The sequence below is a fragment of the Vanacampus margaritifer genome, chromosome 17, assembly GCF_051991255.1.
Source record: "Vanacampus margaritifer isolate UIUO_Vmar chromosome 17, RoL_Vmar_1.0, whole genome shotgun sequence".
NCBI lineage: Eukaryota > Metazoa > Chordata > Actinopteri > Syngnathiformes > Syngnathidae > Vanacampus > Vanacampus margaritifer.
The window spans coordinates 8,345,835-8,363,371 of record NC_135448.1 but is presented as its reverse complement, the minus strand read 5'-3'; the positions used below and the strand labels follow the sequence as shown (position 1 = coordinate 8,363,371).

Here is a 17,537-nt window from a genome sequence, read left to right as displayed (position 1 = left end):
TTTGTGTGTGTGTGTGTGTGTGTGTGTGTGTGTGTGTGTGTGTGTGTGTGTGTACGTGTGAGGATACATCACAACAGTCACTCGCTTGACCATGTGTACAACGTCGCCGATGTTGTTGTCCGAAACCAACAGTTGTGTGTCAGATGGTTCAATCACGTGACCGCGGGCGCTCGCCATTGGCTGCGCCGTCCGGCTAAAACGCTTGGCGCAATCTGGGCTCAAGACTTTCTGGTGATAGTGAGGCGAGTGGCCACAGGATCTAAGCAAGGGAAGACAACGAAGACAGGAGAGCAAGCGAGGTCAGAAGGAGCCACGGAGCGGATGGCCTAACCAAAGATACGATGCTCCAACAGCTGAATGAATGTGTACAGGTAAGATTTTAACTCCTTATCATACTCAATTGAGATACTTTTAGAGTATTGTGGGGCAGAAATAAGTTTTTTGGAGTAGTATTTACTTTTTCAATACCCAGTACTTTTTGTCAGGCAAATCAATTTTGAACCCTTTGAGGGACAGTGGTCACTACAGTGGACAGCTATTTAAAAGTGGCTTTCTCCTATTATGAAACAAACTCAGAGTTTTCGGCTGGTCATTAAAAGTCATTAAATAGATTTTTGCTAAAATTAGCCATTACAAATGAAAATGCTATTGATGTAAAAACACCTTTGTTCATGCTTTATTTTACATATGTTATGCAAATGAGTCACTATAACACAATTTAGCAATAACAAATGTGCTACAAATATATTTATTTGTGGTGACTTGTAATTTACAATGAACAAAATGGCCTGTAGTCCATTACATTTTGTCTTGTTCCTGTACCAATTGCTCTGAATTAGAAAAGAAAAACTTACTGTTCCTGTCACCAACGCCCAACATGAAACACCAATACCACCTAGCGGCAGAAAATTACTTCAACACAAATGTTTTACTCAACATTTTACGCTTCTTTTAACTGCTTAGTTACCAGAAAATTACTGTGTCAATTAGATACTACCGCATTTGTTTTTGAAACCAATATGAAATTACCCCCTCTCCCAAAAAAAATCGTACATTTAGAACAGATGTAACATGCGATTAATTTCGGAATAATCGTGAGTTAACTATGTAAATTATGCGATTAATCACGTTTAAAATTTGTAATTAACTGACAGCCCTAATATATATGTCTGCGCATGTGCGAATATACAGTACGACGTGGGCATTACATTCGTTTTAAGTTGCATTAAAAACAGCATTCAGTTCGACTTCCTGATACCTGCAGAAACCCTGAATCCGATTTTTTAATCTTCCTCTTTGAAAGGTCTACTGATCTTGCTTCTTTTGCATGCTACTTTCTTTTTCCAGATCCTGAGCTTTAATCACCATACCTAAGACTGAGGGAATCAACCCCAAGCAACCCAAAGCTTTTCTCAATACCAAAGCCAACAGAAGCTCGTCCGTCACCCACCGTGTATTTCGCAGTGTCCAAAATGAAGGGGGATAGCACGCAGGGAGATATGAACACTTGGAGGGAAGTGGACTTTGCTCTCAACTGTACCTACATTGTACCGGACCAGGTGTCGAACCCAAGTTTCAACCTTCCGAAAGCCATGACTTCCATTCCACGGAACCTGTCGTTCGAATACAACAAAACCAATGAGGTAAGAGCAGGTATTTTTTACACTTTTATTTTGATGGGCTATCAACAAAACATGCTGGCGAGCATGTGTAAACAACAAACAGGTGGCAAATCCAGGTCAAGAAAGTAAATACCCTGTTACAGTTTGGCTTTAGCCCCTGGTGCTAGCTAGCTAGCTTCCTAGCAGGTATACGAGCACCAAGAGAGCTAGCTAGCTAGCACCCGAGGCTAAAGCTACCTCTGCAAGCAAAGTTTACTTTCTCTTGAAATACAGCATAGATAACCCTACACCCACTCGCCCACACACAAGCAGACACGCAGACACCATGACGTCAGAGATTTTGCCAGGTGATCTTATCACACCTTGTTTGCTTTCTTCACAACAACCACGCACACCCTCTTCCTCTCCCCACAGATTCTTCTACTCAGGTGATTCATGCACTTTGCGATAACACTTCAGTCAGCTGACTGCTTGGCTCTCAAATCCAATAAAAAAAATTGCTTTGATTTAGGCCAGAGTTAAAGGAAGATTGAGGTTAGCGAGATAACTGTAGCCAAGGAAACCCACAAACTTTCTTTAAATTGTGAAAGAACCAAAACGTTCCTGGTTTGGCCAGTTGACAAGATCGACACCAAGCCTTGCAAAAAGATCTGTGGAAGGAAAGTATAGACGATGGTCACCCCAGAATGAATTGGAGGGATAAAATGAGAACAAGCTAACTAAGCTAGCAGGCTAACTAATCTTTGCGGTGACCTAAAACGTCATCTTCCTCTTTCGGTCTCGTCCAACATTTTGTCAACACTTTCCGTTCTTCTGCTTCTCTCCTGACTATTTTAGATGAGTATCATTTCATGGGTATTTTCATTGTCTATCGTATTTTTGCATCTACCTTCTGCCCACAAGCATCGTCCGATAAAGAATCGCAATAAGGAAGAACCCGACACAAGCACGCTTTAAAATCATGTGCTCTACGCAAAATGGCTCACATCCAGATTAGTTTCCTTTCCTAAAATACGACTCTTTTCTTCTTGCTGGCAAAACTCTTTTCTGGACTAATGAAATAACGACGTCCCTTTGTGTGAGTTTGTGACGGTATGTGGATGACTTCAAAGTAAGTCACAAACCTCACGTCCAGGCTTTGAAAACTTACGTCATCATTACACATACTGAAAGTGAAAGGGAATAGGGCAGGGGTGCTCAAGTTAGGTCATCGAGAGCCGCTATCCAGCCTGTTTTCCATGTTTCTCTCCACTAACACACCTGATTCATGACCAGGATCGTTATCAGGCTTCTGCAAAGCTTGCTGATTAGCTGATCATTAGATTCAGCTGTGCTTTAGTGGGGAAACATGGAAAACAGGCTGGATAGGGGTTCTCGAGGACCGAACTTGAGCACCCCTGGAATAGGGAGTTGGACTCTTGTTGGAAGATTTTGGAATTTGTCTTTGGATATTTCAACCAAAAAACAAACAAACATTTGTGAGGTCAAATATCTTTGATGTTGGTGCGAAAGATTCCATTCTCAACACAGTTTTTCGTTGCCTCGGTCTTGACTCGGACTATTTGGCATTTGACTCTTACTTGTCTAGGACTCGCTAAATATTTTTAGCAACTCGACTCAGCTATGTTTTTATTCCTGAACATTAACATCCTCCTTCAAAAGAAACTTGAAAAAGTTTCGTCAAAATAGGCCTGCGTTGACACTCTTGGTCTCATCGAGACCTGGACTTGGATCTTGTGGACTTGGACTTAACTTGGACTCGGGTCTTTGCGACTAGAACTTGACTTGGACTTGATAAAAGATCTAGTCTCTGATTGGCTATCCGCTAGCCTCTTCACATTTTGAGCCTGAAGTGTGCCCTGAAAGCACGTGGCAGATGGGACTTGAGGCGTGAGTGCCAGTTATGGGGGGTGGGGGGTTTGCGGACTGGGCGTAATGTGGGGGGGGGGGGGTATTTAGGTTAAAACCAGATGATTAACTTTCGTTGGGAACAGGCTGACCAGCCAGGCATCAGGCCTCTCAACCTGGCAGGCGCACAAGCCATTTCCAATTCTGGAAAAAAAATAAAATAAAGATGAGTAATGGGGTGGGGGGTGCGATAGCGTGGGTATCCCCAAGCTGGCCCAGGCTCCTTTATTGCGTTCTTCTGCACACTACAAGACCCCCACCCCTGCTTCCCCTCCGCCTTCCGCCCAACAACCTGAGCGGTTGAGCAGCGGTAACGCGGCGGCACAGCGGTTCGTTAACCACGCAACGCCGGCTTTGCACAATGCGCCCTGTCACACCAGTTCATCACCTCACTTGAACATGCACAGCCACGCACGCCCTTGTCCTCACTGACCTCTTCCTTGTGGCATTTAAAAAAAACACACACGCACACACTTTAAAGCACTTCTCTTTATTGACGTGATAAACAACCACAAAATGTTTGGGTTTCATGTTGTTTTTAATAGTTGACCTTTTCACATGGTGCTGCGGTAATCCTTTTTGAAGAGTAATTCCTGAATGGCAGGAAGAGGGAGAGTGTGTTTACTTCTGGGGGGGGGGTTCATTTTAAAGATGGAACACAAAGCTCCTGAAGACGTCGAGGCCAAGTGTGACACAGATTGCGATTGGGGGGTGGGTTGCATAAGGTTGACCCCAAGCTTGTCATGTGACTAATAAGGGCATGTTATTGTTGTTTTGAATTTCATTTTCTGATATTTGAATATGCGGAGAAATTAAAAAGGTTTCTAACTGTGCAGATTTTAAATTACTGGGAATAGAATTTAAACATCACATACATCAAATTGTTTGATATTGCAAACATAAATGTAAAAAAAAAAAAAAAAAATACACAACCTAACTTAATATGCTTCACATGCTGTAATTAAAAGTACAAGATTTGCTAGTGGTTACAAAGGGAGTTAAATAGATTTTTTTTTTTTAAAGCAAAGAAATGTAAAAATCTTTTTTTACTCAAATTTCAAAAAGAGCATACAGTGCAGTTTTAAAATACTTTGCAAGACCTTAATCATAGGTGTGGGAAAATAGCTTTTCTTTTTACCTGCATTTTAAAGCTTTATTGGTATGTTTTGAATCTTTTTATTTTCATTGTGATTATAAATTGGGGGAGCGAATTATACACAAGTACAAAGGCAAAATGAAAGCTTTTAAAGGGGAAATCAAACTTTAACATTACTTGACAATAATATGTTATATGTGACCTCACTAGTCCAAACATGACATTCTGATTATTATTACATTTATGGAAGTTTATGCGGCAAAATCGGGCCGTTATTATCCATCTCAAGGGGCGGCCATTTTGACTGAAGATGACATCAAAGTTGCTCAGAGCTCAGGCAACGACGAATCACAGCTCACCGGTTTCCTGAAGCTGCTCTGTGATTGGTTGTTACCTGAGCAACTGTGATGACATTTTTGCTCGACAGGCAAGTGGCAAAATGGCCGCCTTCTCATACTGGTAAAAACGGCTTGATTTTGCTGCTTAACACAAATTTCACTAACAATATTAAACCTAACATATTTAGATTAGTGATGTTGAAAAAAAAAAAAAAGAGGTTGACTTTCCTTTTAATTTTTTGAGGCGTGTTATACACGGGTGCGTGTTTTTCACGTGATTTCACAATAAATTACCAAACATACAGTATATGATATAATGCATGAGTGGCTGCTGTTCTTCTAATTTTGTGTTTAAGTAAAATCCATAAAAGTAAACTTATTGAAAATATTTGGCTCCAATGACCATGTGTTGAATAATTTAGCATTCATAGAGAAACAACAGGTCAAAAACCGCATCCTGGCACGATGTGCTGCATGTTGCGTTCAAGTGGACAGGAGGTCAAGGATCAGTGGAGTAGTAGGTGAGAGAAAGTGTACTGTTAATTCCATTCACTGAAGTCATTAGTGCGGAAAGTAGGCCACCTTGGAGCTTTAAACTTGCCTTTTGAGCTGTCTGGGTCAATGTGAAGAAGCCACCAGCATTTGATTATAAAATAGTAATGAAACATTATGCAAAAGAGGAATTAATGGTCAATTTGTCTCTAGTGTGATAACGCATCAAGATTATCCGTGGCCTCATAAAAATTAAGTAGGGAATCACATTGTAGACCTTTATAGACGGTCCGGACTAGCTAAGATAATTTAACTCATTTACTGCCATTGACGGCTATAGACATCAAAAATTCATTTGAACTATTTATAGTTAGTTTTATTTTTTTCCACTTTTGTTAACAATAGTATGAAAACCTAGAATTTTTTTATTGTATATTTAGAACAGATACAAAATGTATGATTAATCGCGAGTTAACTATTGAAGTCATGCGATTAATTACAATTAAAAAATTTTAATCGTCTGACGCCCCTAATTTTTTATTTTTTTATTAGGGGCATCAGGCGATTCAAATTTTTAATTGTAATTAATCACATGACTTCACTAGTTAACTCCCGATTAATCACAAATTTTGTATCTGTTCTAAATGTACAATAAAAAAAGATTTCTAGGTTTTCATACTCTTGTTAACAAAAGTGGGAAAAAAAGAATTTTGGACATCTATAGCCGTCAATGGCAGTGAATGAGTTAATATTACATCTTGAATATGACTTCGACAAGCCAATCACAACAGAAAAAAAAAAGATCGTATTTCGTACCATGTTGTATTTTTTTTTTCTTCTAAAATTTTAGTACATAACACGAATCTGCTGTGGAGCTTTGATCAGTAAACAGGAGGTGAGGGTTCAAATCGTATTTTAATTTTATGCGTGATCTGTTTTCAAGGTGAACGGTGTGTTCAGCAAAGAGTACATCCCTCAAGGGACCCGATTTGGCCCCCTGCAAGGAGACATCTACACCAAAGACAACGTCCCCAAACAGGCCAACAGAAAATACTTCTGGAGGGTAAGCACAACGATCAAAATGGATCCATCCACAGTATAAGACATTACGACTATCATTCATGTCATTTAAAGCCAATCAGTTAAAACAGCAGTGAATCATCTTCCACTAAGCCAGATAACAATGTTTCACGGGAAGTCCACTGACATATATCATTATATATTATATTGTGATCACTTTGTGGTAAAGAATTTTAAACTCAAAACGTTCAACACAGCTTTACTGGAACGCCGGAAACAGAGCTACTTCCAAGTGAATTCCCAGTCACTCTTTTCCCCACAAATGGCATTTCCCTTCCGGCTTTATTTCCTGTAACCTTATGAGCAGAGGTGGGAAGCCACGCTCATGAACTTCAGAACACAGCTGAGTGTAGTCGAGTCAAGTAGGTGCGTGTATAATTTGGCTGCCGGCCAACCGTTTTTTGTTTCCCCTTCGAAGAGAAGTGGAACTATTTGCGACTATTGACAATGACGAGAGTGAAAGGGGGAGAGAGAGAGAAAGAGAGAGAGAGCGTGACACAGCAAAGTGGACCACACCTCCAAGCTTAAATACAATGACAGCTCAAGCACTAACACACAGGAGTGACAGAACACCCACGACACACCGACGCTGCCCAAAGGAGTAATACGCACAGAGGATACTTTACTGTACATGGCAGGGGTGAATGTTCGTACTTTTTCCTCCCTTTATTTATTTATTTTTAATTTAATTTAAAATAAAATAAATGGAGAGATTTATTTATTTATGTATTAATTAATTGAAAAATTGAAAAAGGGGGTTTAAATTTTTTAATATATTTATTTTATTTTTTATTTAATATTGAAAATGGAGAGATTTATTTTTTATTTATGTATTTATCCATCCATCCATTTCCTTAACTGCTTGTATTCTTTAAAATATTGAAAAAAATATTTATTTATTCATTTATTTGTTGATTTCATTTCTAAAAACGGGGAAAAGGGGACATTTTATTTATATATTTTCATTTAAAATGGAAAACTTTTTTTATTCCATTTATATATTGAAAATAGGGGACATTTTATTTATTTATTTATTTAAAAAACGGAAAACTGTATTTATTTCTTTTTCTTCCCCTTGATACTGATTTGAATATATATAACTTAAAAAAATTTAATATGCGATTTCTGTAGAAATTATATGTGGAGGCTGTAAGGCTGAATGAAAACTGAACACTAAAAGTCGTATACAGTGCATTCAATTTTATTGTGTTGCACAAAAAAATAACTGCATTGACTGCAAAACTCGAACTGTTTTTAATCCTATTCTCTTTTTGACTTTTTTTTGCAGATTTATAGCAACGGGCACCTGCAGAACTTCATCGACGGCCACGATGTCCACAGGAGCAACTGGATGCGTTACGTCAACCCGGCACGATCTCTGAGCGAGCAGAACCTGGTGGCGTGCCAGAATGGCCGAGACGTCTACTTCTACACCATTCGGCCTGTGGAGCCCAAACAGGAGCTGCTTGTGTGGTACAGCCAGGAGTTTTCCCAGAGGCTGTGCGGTCAGCAGGACAATAGCAAACACAGTGAGTGACAAGATTCGACAAAATATACTATACTTTTATGTTTGGTGTTGTAACTGTCCTGGATTCTCTCTTAAGAATGTTGTTATTGATTTTTTCTCCCTTGGATATCCGATAACATATACAAAGTGTTCACTTTAAAGATCTTTGACACGGACTCAGATTAGCCTAAAAATTCCTTCACTGCCAAGTAAACGAAGACACTATTTTTTTCCCCCTCGCTGGGTCTGGTTTAATGTACCAAATCAAATATTTATGAATGGGGGTGTCAGGCGATTAACATTTTTAATCATGATGAATTTTATGACTTCAATAGTTAACTCACCATTAATCACATATTTATATCTGGTTTGAATGTACAAAAAAAAATACAATAAAATATTTTCCCCCCAAGTTTTCATTCTCTTGTTAGCATAAAAGTGGAAAAAATGTTAAACTAATCAAAATATGGCTGCATCTTTTAGTCATTGATACAGTAATTTCACAATAACTCATAACATTGAGTTAAAATTAAAATGATGTACTGAAAAAAAAAAGAATGATATTGATTTATGTTAATTTGTCATTTTTCTGCCACTAGATGGCATAATTGCATTTGTAAGACGGTGACAGCTCAGTGCATTTTTCTTTTCATATTAAGAGCTATCTAACCTTTAACATGAGGTAACTTGTAAAATGCTGCACCTTTTTTAAATTGTAAAATTCAACTTGACCCCCCTCTCCACAAATATATGCATTATTATTACATTTATTACTATTAAATGTTGATGTGGACTAGTCTGCTGCGTTTTGACTGGAATTCCCCCAGTACAGGCTTTCCAAGTAAGGGGCGGTCATTAATTGCGTGTTAAAACATTTTTTTGTGGCGTTAAAGGAATTAAATTAACTCAAAATTAATGCACTGATTTTGACACCTCTATTTATAAAACATTACAAACATACACTTAGTGAAATGACGGCTGTATGGTTTAAAGTCCGCAGTGAGTCATTTTATTAAACGCTATTAACCAAACAGAACTGCAGTATATCCTCATCCAGAGTGATTATCCACTGCTACAAAGTGGAATGACTCACACCAAGTGAATACACAAGATGTGTGGCTATTTAACGTGGTGACTAATGCCACATCAGTTTAATTGCATTGTAAAAAGCCTAAAATCACTCATGTGAGTTTAATTTCAAAGTCTGCAGTTGCGCAACGTTTCGCATCACACATGTTTTTTTTCGAGTTGTTTTATGACCTCTTTTAGCTTCAAGGTAAAACCCAAACAATTAGGCACATTCTTGTTCGTCAGACGGAAAGAAGAAAATCAGGTAATTGCCATTGACATGAATAAGGATGGAAGAACACAAAAATGCTGATGCGGTGTGTAAATGATACGGTAATGATCAGTTGAGAGGCGCATACGTGACATGACATGATACACCATTTAACCACCAACCGATTCTCCCACAGCAACTTCATGACTTGAAGTGACAAACAGAAACCTAAACTGCATGCTTTTATGTGTTATGAGTCAAACCTGATACTACTATCATTTACCATCACAGGGAGTGGCATGTGTGGGTGGATGTTGTATTCTTAAGATGTATATGTCTCAGCATGTCATCATACGTCATCAGTCTTCGAGGGCCACTATCTTGCACATTTTAGATCAAGGGTCATCAACCTTTTTAAAACTGAAAGCTACTTCTTGGATTACTCCTTTGATTAAGGCAAAGAAATGACTATATTTAATACTAGCTCTCTTTAAAAAACAACATTAAAATTAAATCAATACATAATCAAATAAATAAATTGGCCGTATTTAAAAAATATATATATTTTTGTCCATCCATATTACATATGATGTAAAACCATAACATAAATAAGTAAATGAATGTATAAATAATTAAATAAATAAATACATTTGCTCGATAGTCAATTTTTGTCGTTTTTCTCTCTGTTGTAAAGTTCAACAAATACAAAACGACAATAAACTCCATATTTTTAAATAATCTACATGTTGGAATTTTAATTATTAATAACTAATAGGCCAATTAATCGGTCATCGGAATTTCATTCTGCCATATATCGTAGTCAACATCATGCTAAGAAAAAAAATATCAACTTCAGTCAGGCTGTTACTTAAAATAAGCAATTATCGGTATTCATTTATATGAAGACACTCATGTTAATGATTTCTCGTAATAATCAGGAAACAGGTACATATCTAAATGCAACATTCCATTTCTATAAATCTGCCATGGTTCACATTTTCTCATTAAATGTCCAAAAACAAGAGAAGAAATCCCGAACACTAACATAAAATGTCCATAAAATTGCCAATATTGTCAGAAAATTGATAGCTGAAAAATACATAAAAATAAATACATAGATAAATGGAAGACGAAAGGTAGAAGAAAATACGGATTGGATGCTGCATATTTTTCTGTTAAGGTGCAGCCATAATTAGCTTGTGGGCCCTCATTATATTAGACTTACATTAGATCATAATGTTCAAATGTTTTGCGGCTCCAGACACATTTTTTAGTTATTACAGTAAAGGTTGCTGACCCCTGATCGAGCGAGAGCCGGAGTTGGTGACCCCTGCTCTAGGTCCATACCAAGCAATCTCTGTACTCAACATATATCTTATGTGTCTTTCAGAAAACATGAATGTTGACGATGAGCAAGAGAACACCAAACAGCCCCTCCCTCAGCAGATGTGGCCCAAGGAGAGGACGAAGGAAGAGGTGAAAGAGGAGAGGAATGATGAGGATGTGGAGATGTTGGGGAGAGACACCCCCCCCGATACCCCTGATGACCAAATCATGGATTTCAGCAAGAAGATTGAAAAAGAGGAGAAGATCGACAGGGATCAGGAGGATCGTGGATTCATTAAATCCACTCATCCTGAACAAAGCCACAGAATGAATCCTCCTTACTTACCTGAACACCTCCCTGCACTATCAACTGATGAACGAAATCTGCCCCTCCACCTCCACGGCCTCTACGGCCACAGGGAAGGGCTGGTGTCATCTTACCCGCTTTACCCTCAATCTAGACCCCTCCAGCCGACCTACCAGCTCCTTCCTCCTTTCACCTCACACTATCCTCGCCTCCTCCTCCCTTCATACTCTCCTCCATTTCCTGGAATGCTGCCTTCCCGAGGATCCCTTCGGTACGGTGGCTATCTGGGCACGGACGGAATCCCATACCCTCCTCTCAGCACCCCTAATCTCCTCACAATGTCCCTGCCATACCCTTCAACCCCACAGGGTGGCCTGAAAGAACTAACCCCTAATGTGTCCCCACCAAGAGGCGCCCCGGCGACTCCTGAGCTCTCTCCGATTCCCAAGCCAATGAGCCGGCTTTCCTCACCTGAACATACTTCCTCCGGTTGCGAGGAAGCAATGAACCTAACATTGGACATTACCAAAGGCAACTCGCGCAATCGTCCTGGCCACAAATCTTTGCCCTATCCTCTGAAAAAGCAAAACGGAAAGATCAAGTATGAGTGTAACATCTGCTCAAAGACTTTCGGACAGCTGTCAAATCTCAAGGTACTGACTTCAACAACCGTCAATTTCCACTTCGGCTGAAGTGCCCTCCTTTAATACCATTGCCTTTTTTTGTAAACGTAGGTCCACCTCCGAGTCCACAGTGGTGAGAGACCTTTCCAGTGCAACTTGTGTAAAAAGAGTTTCACTCAACTGGCTCATCTACAGAAGCATCACCTCGTCCATACAGGGGAGAAACCACATGAGTGTCAGGTATGTTGATCTCCTCTCTTCGTCTCTTCTCTCTTGGTTATCCCTCACACTTTAGGTTCCAAGTCCATGTCTTTGACCCACAAGTCTAAATCAAGTTCAAGACTTTAGTTCCAAGTACAAGTAAAGTCTCAAGTCTCTGACCGACAAGTCCAAGTCAAGTTCAAGACTTTAGGTTCCAAGTCAAGTCGTTGACCCACAACCCAAGTTTTTAGGTTCCAAGTCCAGTCTCAAGTCCCTGACCACAAGTCCAAGTCAAATTCAAGACTTTAGGTTCCAAGTCAAGTCTCAAGTCTTTGACCCACAAGTCTAAATCAAGTTCAAGACATTACAATATATATACATTCAGTACAAGACAAGTCTCAAGTCTCTGACCACTAGTCCAAGTCAAGTCCAAGATTTGGACTTGTTTGCGTGTTGTCGCATTTGTCTACTCTACTAGATGTTACTCTGTCGCATAGAAAGTAAGGGGAGAGAAAATGAGAGCAAGCCACACCATAGAGACTCATAATTTTCATGAGTCCTAAAAGAAGAGTCTCGAGTTCAAGTCAAGTCATTTACCTGCTAAAGACAAAATGTAGCAGGCTTTTTACTTTCTGGATCTGAATGCTCTACCTCTGCATGTAGTGACAATGTATTAAAAAACACACACAGACAGATTTCACAGTCTGGATATGACATCACTGGTATTGATACAGAATTGCAAAAGATTATGTAACTGGCTGTCATCCTTTGTAGTAACAGTCTGTCTATATTACATTCAGCCACTACCTGACGTCTGTTACTCAATACCGTTTGAATGCTTTTGTTTTTATACGTGAGAAAGCAACTGGTCTGTGATAAAGAAAATTGTGTAATTCCACTTTGTGTTCAAAATAATCCCAACATCAATTTTGCCGTCTCTTCCTTTGACTAATCTTTGACAATTGTTTCGTTTTTCCCCAGGTGTGTCAAAAGCGCTTCAGTAGCACCAGCAACTTGAAAACTCACCTTCGACTCCATTCTGGGGAAAAACCGTACGAGTGCAAGCTGTGCGGCACCAAATTCACTCAATACATCCACCTCAAGCTTCACCGCCGCCTCCACAGCAGCCGCGATCGCCCTTATCACTGTCAGCTGTGTTCCCAGGCCTTCTTCCACCGCTTCTCCCTTCGCATCCACCAACGCAGCTGCTGCCCGGCCAACTCGGGCTCAGCCGTCAACGTCCACATGAAAGAAATGCTGGAGCGCTTCGACGCCAGCCAGGAGGCCGACGCGCTCACCGAAACGGCATCGGCGCCGCAGGTGGAGGAGGCCGTAGAGAGGTGGCTCGCTCGTACCTTGGAAGGCGAGGGGAAGGAGGACCAGAAAGAGGCCACCTTTCTGCTCAAAGCTCTGACTGTGGCTATTAACGCACCCGTCAGCCAATCGGCAGCTCCCGTTTCCCAGCACAGCTCTCCGGCAGCCTATCAGGAAAGAGCTAGCGTGGTCCATCTCCACAAGCGTTCAACAGTGAAATTGGAGGGTCAGTAATGAGACGGACACCCTTGAAAAGGAGCAAAGGAGATTTAACATGGACAATAGCACTAATAGAGAAACCAATGTCGCCAAAAGTAGCCTCTGTTTTGACTGAAGAAGAGAAACACAGCAGCACCAAAATAAAAACATTCCAAAGACGGGACTTAGTGACATACACTGTATACAGATTGTGCTTCCTTCTAATGAATATACAAAAATGAAAAATGGGAGGAGCTTGTTAAGCTGTGACGTAAATTGATTTTACTCAGGTAGTTTTTTTGTGTTAACTTATTCCATTTTTCACCTGTTTTGTTTAGATATGTTTATTTATTTAGCTGTTTTGCTGTCTATTTGATGGTAGGCATTAAAACGACTCAGGAACAGTAACAATGATGTCTTAGTTTATCATACTTTGTGTTCTGTGTACTGTGTGTCCGGCACAAATTATTTTCCAATTTGTTTATTTATAATGGAAAGGGTAAAATCTGGTATGTTTAATTCTTGTCTGAATGAGCATTTGCCAAAACATAGATTAGTAACATTATTTTCTTTAGTAAGTTTAAAGACATATTAGACCAAACCAAATCATCCAATCCAAATAATCTTGTTGATTCTGCACTAGTTTCTCATTTTGCAATAAAATTGAGCAACAAAACAAAATTGAACAACAGTTTATCATCAGCACAGGCAGCCTGAAAAACACACACAATGTCAACACTGTATGTATTGTCATCATTTTCTAGGTTTCTTTTTTTGTACGAGGTTTGACTGTAGTGTTTGTTTGTTTTGGAAACAGGTTTGAGATTGTACGAATTTATATGTGAGAGACTATTTTGATGATACTTTTATATGATGTAGCGTAATAATAAAGATATTGTTTCTACATGGGTTGATTATGTTGCCGTTTCAGTACTTGCATTGTAAAAGAAAGATGATTGCTTTTTGTATAGCATAAACAGACTAACTGCATCTGTTTAGAGGAGCAAGGAATCACATTTGAAAACAGAAGGTAACGATAACGTTAAGCGTCAAGGTATAACTATTGGGAGTCATTTGCGCCCAAAAACATATAAATACGTTCTATTTTAAATATTACCATGCTCCCAACGACATATTTTTATGTTTCTTTATGCTAGAGCATACAGAAGGCTTTGATACAGCCTCTGAACTGAAGAGGGGCGCTTAAAGAATGATAGTTATTACAAAAACGGCCTGCAGGTGGCAGCAGAGTATAAGAGATCAACCAGGGCCATGTTGCAACAAGCCGTTTTAAACAGATTTGTGAATAATGATGAAATTTAGCTATATTCTAATGCTAATTGCTGCAAAACAGATAGAATTTTTTTTCCTGATGAAAGAAGATACTCTAATTTTTCTTTTGGTAGGTTCCATGTTTTTATAACAATAGAACACAAGATTCTGTGGGCCTTGCAAAAACAATCAAAATCCAGTAAAACAGCCGGCAGCTTCACTGAAAATGGCTGGAAGTGAATGAGTTAAAGACCACTTAGTAACAAATATTTTTATCCACATTGTTGCATCTACTTCATAAAAGCGAACGTGTTTTCATTCAAAAAAGTGATATGAAGATCTGCCAAGTCTCAAAGGTGTTATGAAATAAGCAAACACTATTTACATGTAGATGGGGATGGAGGATAAGATACGATACAATACGATACGATACGATATACTTTTATTTTCCCCGTGGGGAACTTTTTCCTGGACTCCGTCCAGCTGCAGTTTACAGTAAGGAAAAAACAACAGAATAGAAAGAGATAAAATCAAAATTAAATAAGAAGTGCAGCAGTAATTTACAGTAAGAAAAACAACAGAATAGAGAGATAATTAAAATAAATAAATAATAAATAAAATAAATATATAAAAAATAAATAATACACACACACTCCATCCATCCATCCATCCATTTTCTTGGCCGCTTTTCCTCACTAGGGTCGCGGGGGTGCTGGAGCCTATCCCAGCTGGCTTCGGGCAGTAGGCGGGGTACACCCTGAACTGGTTGCCAGCCAATCGCAGGGCACACAGAGACGAACAACCACACTCACATTCACACCTAGGGACAATTTGGAGTGGTCAATTAACCTGCCATGCATGTTTTTGGAATGTGGGAGGAAACCGGAGTACCCGGTGAAAACCCACGCAAGCACGGGGAGAACATGCAAACTCCACCCAGGAAGGCCGAAGCCCGGACTCGATCTCACGTCCTCTGCACTGGGAGGCGGACGTGCATATAGAACCACTTAGTTAATGTCGGTTATTAAGTAATTTGATGGATGTCGGCAGGAATGAGTTCTTGTAGCGGTTCAGCCTGGTTTTGGGGGCCCTGAATCTCCTGCCGGAAGGCAGTAGCTGGAACTCATGATGCAGAATGTGAGTCGGGTCAGTAACAATTTTCTGTGCCAGTCTGGTGACGGACCGCTCATAAAGCATCTGTAGGGAAGGATGATTCCTGACCCCCATGATATTCATGGCAGTCCGCACCAGACCGGCAATCTGTGACCTTGACTGCACAGTCCGGTTGCCGTACCAGGCCGCAATGCCGCAATGAGATAAGGGCCCCATACAGAAAATACTTCGGCAGACATCACAGTTAAAGTAAGCACAGCTGTGTGACCCCATTTTTTTTTTTTTACCTCCACTAGAAAAGATCTTTAATTGAGTTGTACAGGTTATAAATGGCATTAATGATAGAGAGTAGTAAGTAAATTAGTTGTTTTGGTCTAATACCTGGCATTTGAGCAGGGGTGTGTAGACTTGTGATATCAACTACTGTATGTGGCACTTTTTTTTTCTTTTTCTTTTTTATATTGTTAGATTGTGTAGGTGTACACACAATTGATCGAGGCAACAAGATGAGCAGATTGAGTCCGACAATTAGTTTGTAAAGTGTTTTTTCTTTCTTTCCGTGACTCAAAAAATCAAAATCTTGCTCTTTCCAGTAATTGTCTCTGACAGCTGATGAGTCTGTTTCGGTCTTTGACCAAAAAAAAACAAAAAAAAAACACACACGCACATTTCCTCTTGTTCTGCGTGGGAGAACCCAGACCAACAACACCTACGCACGAGTGAACTCGAGTAAAATCTCCTCAAAACTCATATTTGCGCTGTCATACAGGAAATCATGACAGGAAATATCGCTTCTGCTGAGCTGTCACGTCGAACGCAATACCAATTACTAGTCATGTGGAAGTGATATACGCTACATGTAATTGTGGTTAGACAAATTATGAACACATTTAAAACAAGTGAACTGAATCATAAACAACTGTGTCAATTCTTTAATTGACCTTTAAAATAAAGAGAGGAGACTGCAAAGGGTGGCCGATAATAGGATAATGCAGATGGTGGCAAACCAAAAATGTGGATGAAATAACATTAACAATAATAATAATAATAATAATAATAAATGTTTATGGAATAATAATAATAATAATAGAGGTGTATTAAATAATAATAATAAATGTGTATGTAATAATAATAATAAATGTGTATTAAATAATAATAATAATAATAATATTTTTTATAAATACCATCCATCAATCCATCCAACCTGTATCCCCCATGCAAAGTATGTACAGTATTAAAAAAAATTACAACCCTGTTTTTGTGGATTTTATAAGCTGGAAGCCCAAATTATGAATAAATAAACCAATTAATACTTTAAATTGTGAGCCATGAATCTATACCAATGAAAATTGACCTTTTTGAATAAAATTATGGAAATGATTCATTTTTTCCAAGATATTCTAATCTTTTGGAATGGGTCTGCAAATGGTGGTACCCCCTGAACTGGTCACCAGTCAATCTCAGGGAACATATAGGCAATCATTCACGCTCACATTCATACCTACTTACAACCAATTGGTCAATTTTGGACATTTCCGACCGTCATGGACATTAAAGGAATTTTACAGGACTTGTTAAGACACATCGCGTGTGTGTGTGGTGGCTTCAAAAGAAACATTCTCTTCTTAGAAATGATGACAAGGTTTCGGTGATTCAGTGCACTATAGAGAGATTTTGGGGAGGGGAAGAAAAATGAAAGAAGAACTATAAGGTAGGAGAGCAACGACAGTTTCACAATTCATTTCCCCGTTCACGTGCACAGCTATAGTTTAAATCGTTAAAATTGCTTGAACAAAGCTGTACCTTACCTCTTTGAGTGTCAACTTGTAATTCGACGATAGCCTCAATTAGGAGCCTTTTT

The 17,537-nt window shown here is 39.2% G+C and overlaps 1 protein-coding gene and 1 long non-coding RNA gene across 2 annotated transcripts in view; one reads left to right on the top strand and one right to left on the bottom strand.

Moving 5' to 3' along the window:
• Window positions 1-203: 203 nt before the first annotated feature.
• Window positions 204-14,195, top strand: prdm1b (PR domain containing 1b, with ZNF domain). Its single transcript, XM_077548190.1, has 7 exons — window positions 204-371; window positions 1,348-1,643; window positions 6,400-6,519; window positions 7,825-8,065; window positions 10,713-11,608; window positions 11,690-11,818; window positions 12,761-14,195. Exons 2-7 carry the CDS (start codon window positions 1,473-1,475, stop codon window positions 13,325-13,327), a joined length of 2,124 nt encoding a protein of 707 aa, XP_077404316.1. The 5' UTR covers window positions 204-371; window positions 1,348-1,472; the 3' UTR covers window positions 13,328-14,195.
• LOC144037067 (uncharacterized) overlaps window positions 7,722-17,537 on the bottom strand; it is a 28,062-nt gene continuing 18,246 nt past the window's right edge. The window contains exon 4 of the long non-coding RNA XR_013288794.1: window positions 7,722-8,034. This is a non-coding gene — a long non-coding RNA (uncharacterized LOC144037067). The remainder of the gene's footprint in view (window positions 8,035-17,537) is intronic.

What these genes read in the sequence shown, in the direction of transcription:
- prdm1b (XM_077548190.1), top strand. Translation starts at nt 1,473, where the DNA reads ATGAAGGGGGATAGCACGCAGGGAGATATGAACACTTGGAGGGAAGTG. An exon ending in GACAGCTGTCAAATCTCAAG is followed by an intron (nt 11,609 to 11,689) that starts GTACTGACTTCA and finishes TTGTAAACGTAG; the next exon opens with GTCCACCTCCGAGTCCACAG. An exon ending in AGAAACCACATGAGTGTCAG is followed by an intron (nt 11,819 to 12,760) that starts GTATGTTGATCT and finishes GTTTTTCCCCAG; the next exon opens with GTGTGTCAAAAGCGCTTCAG.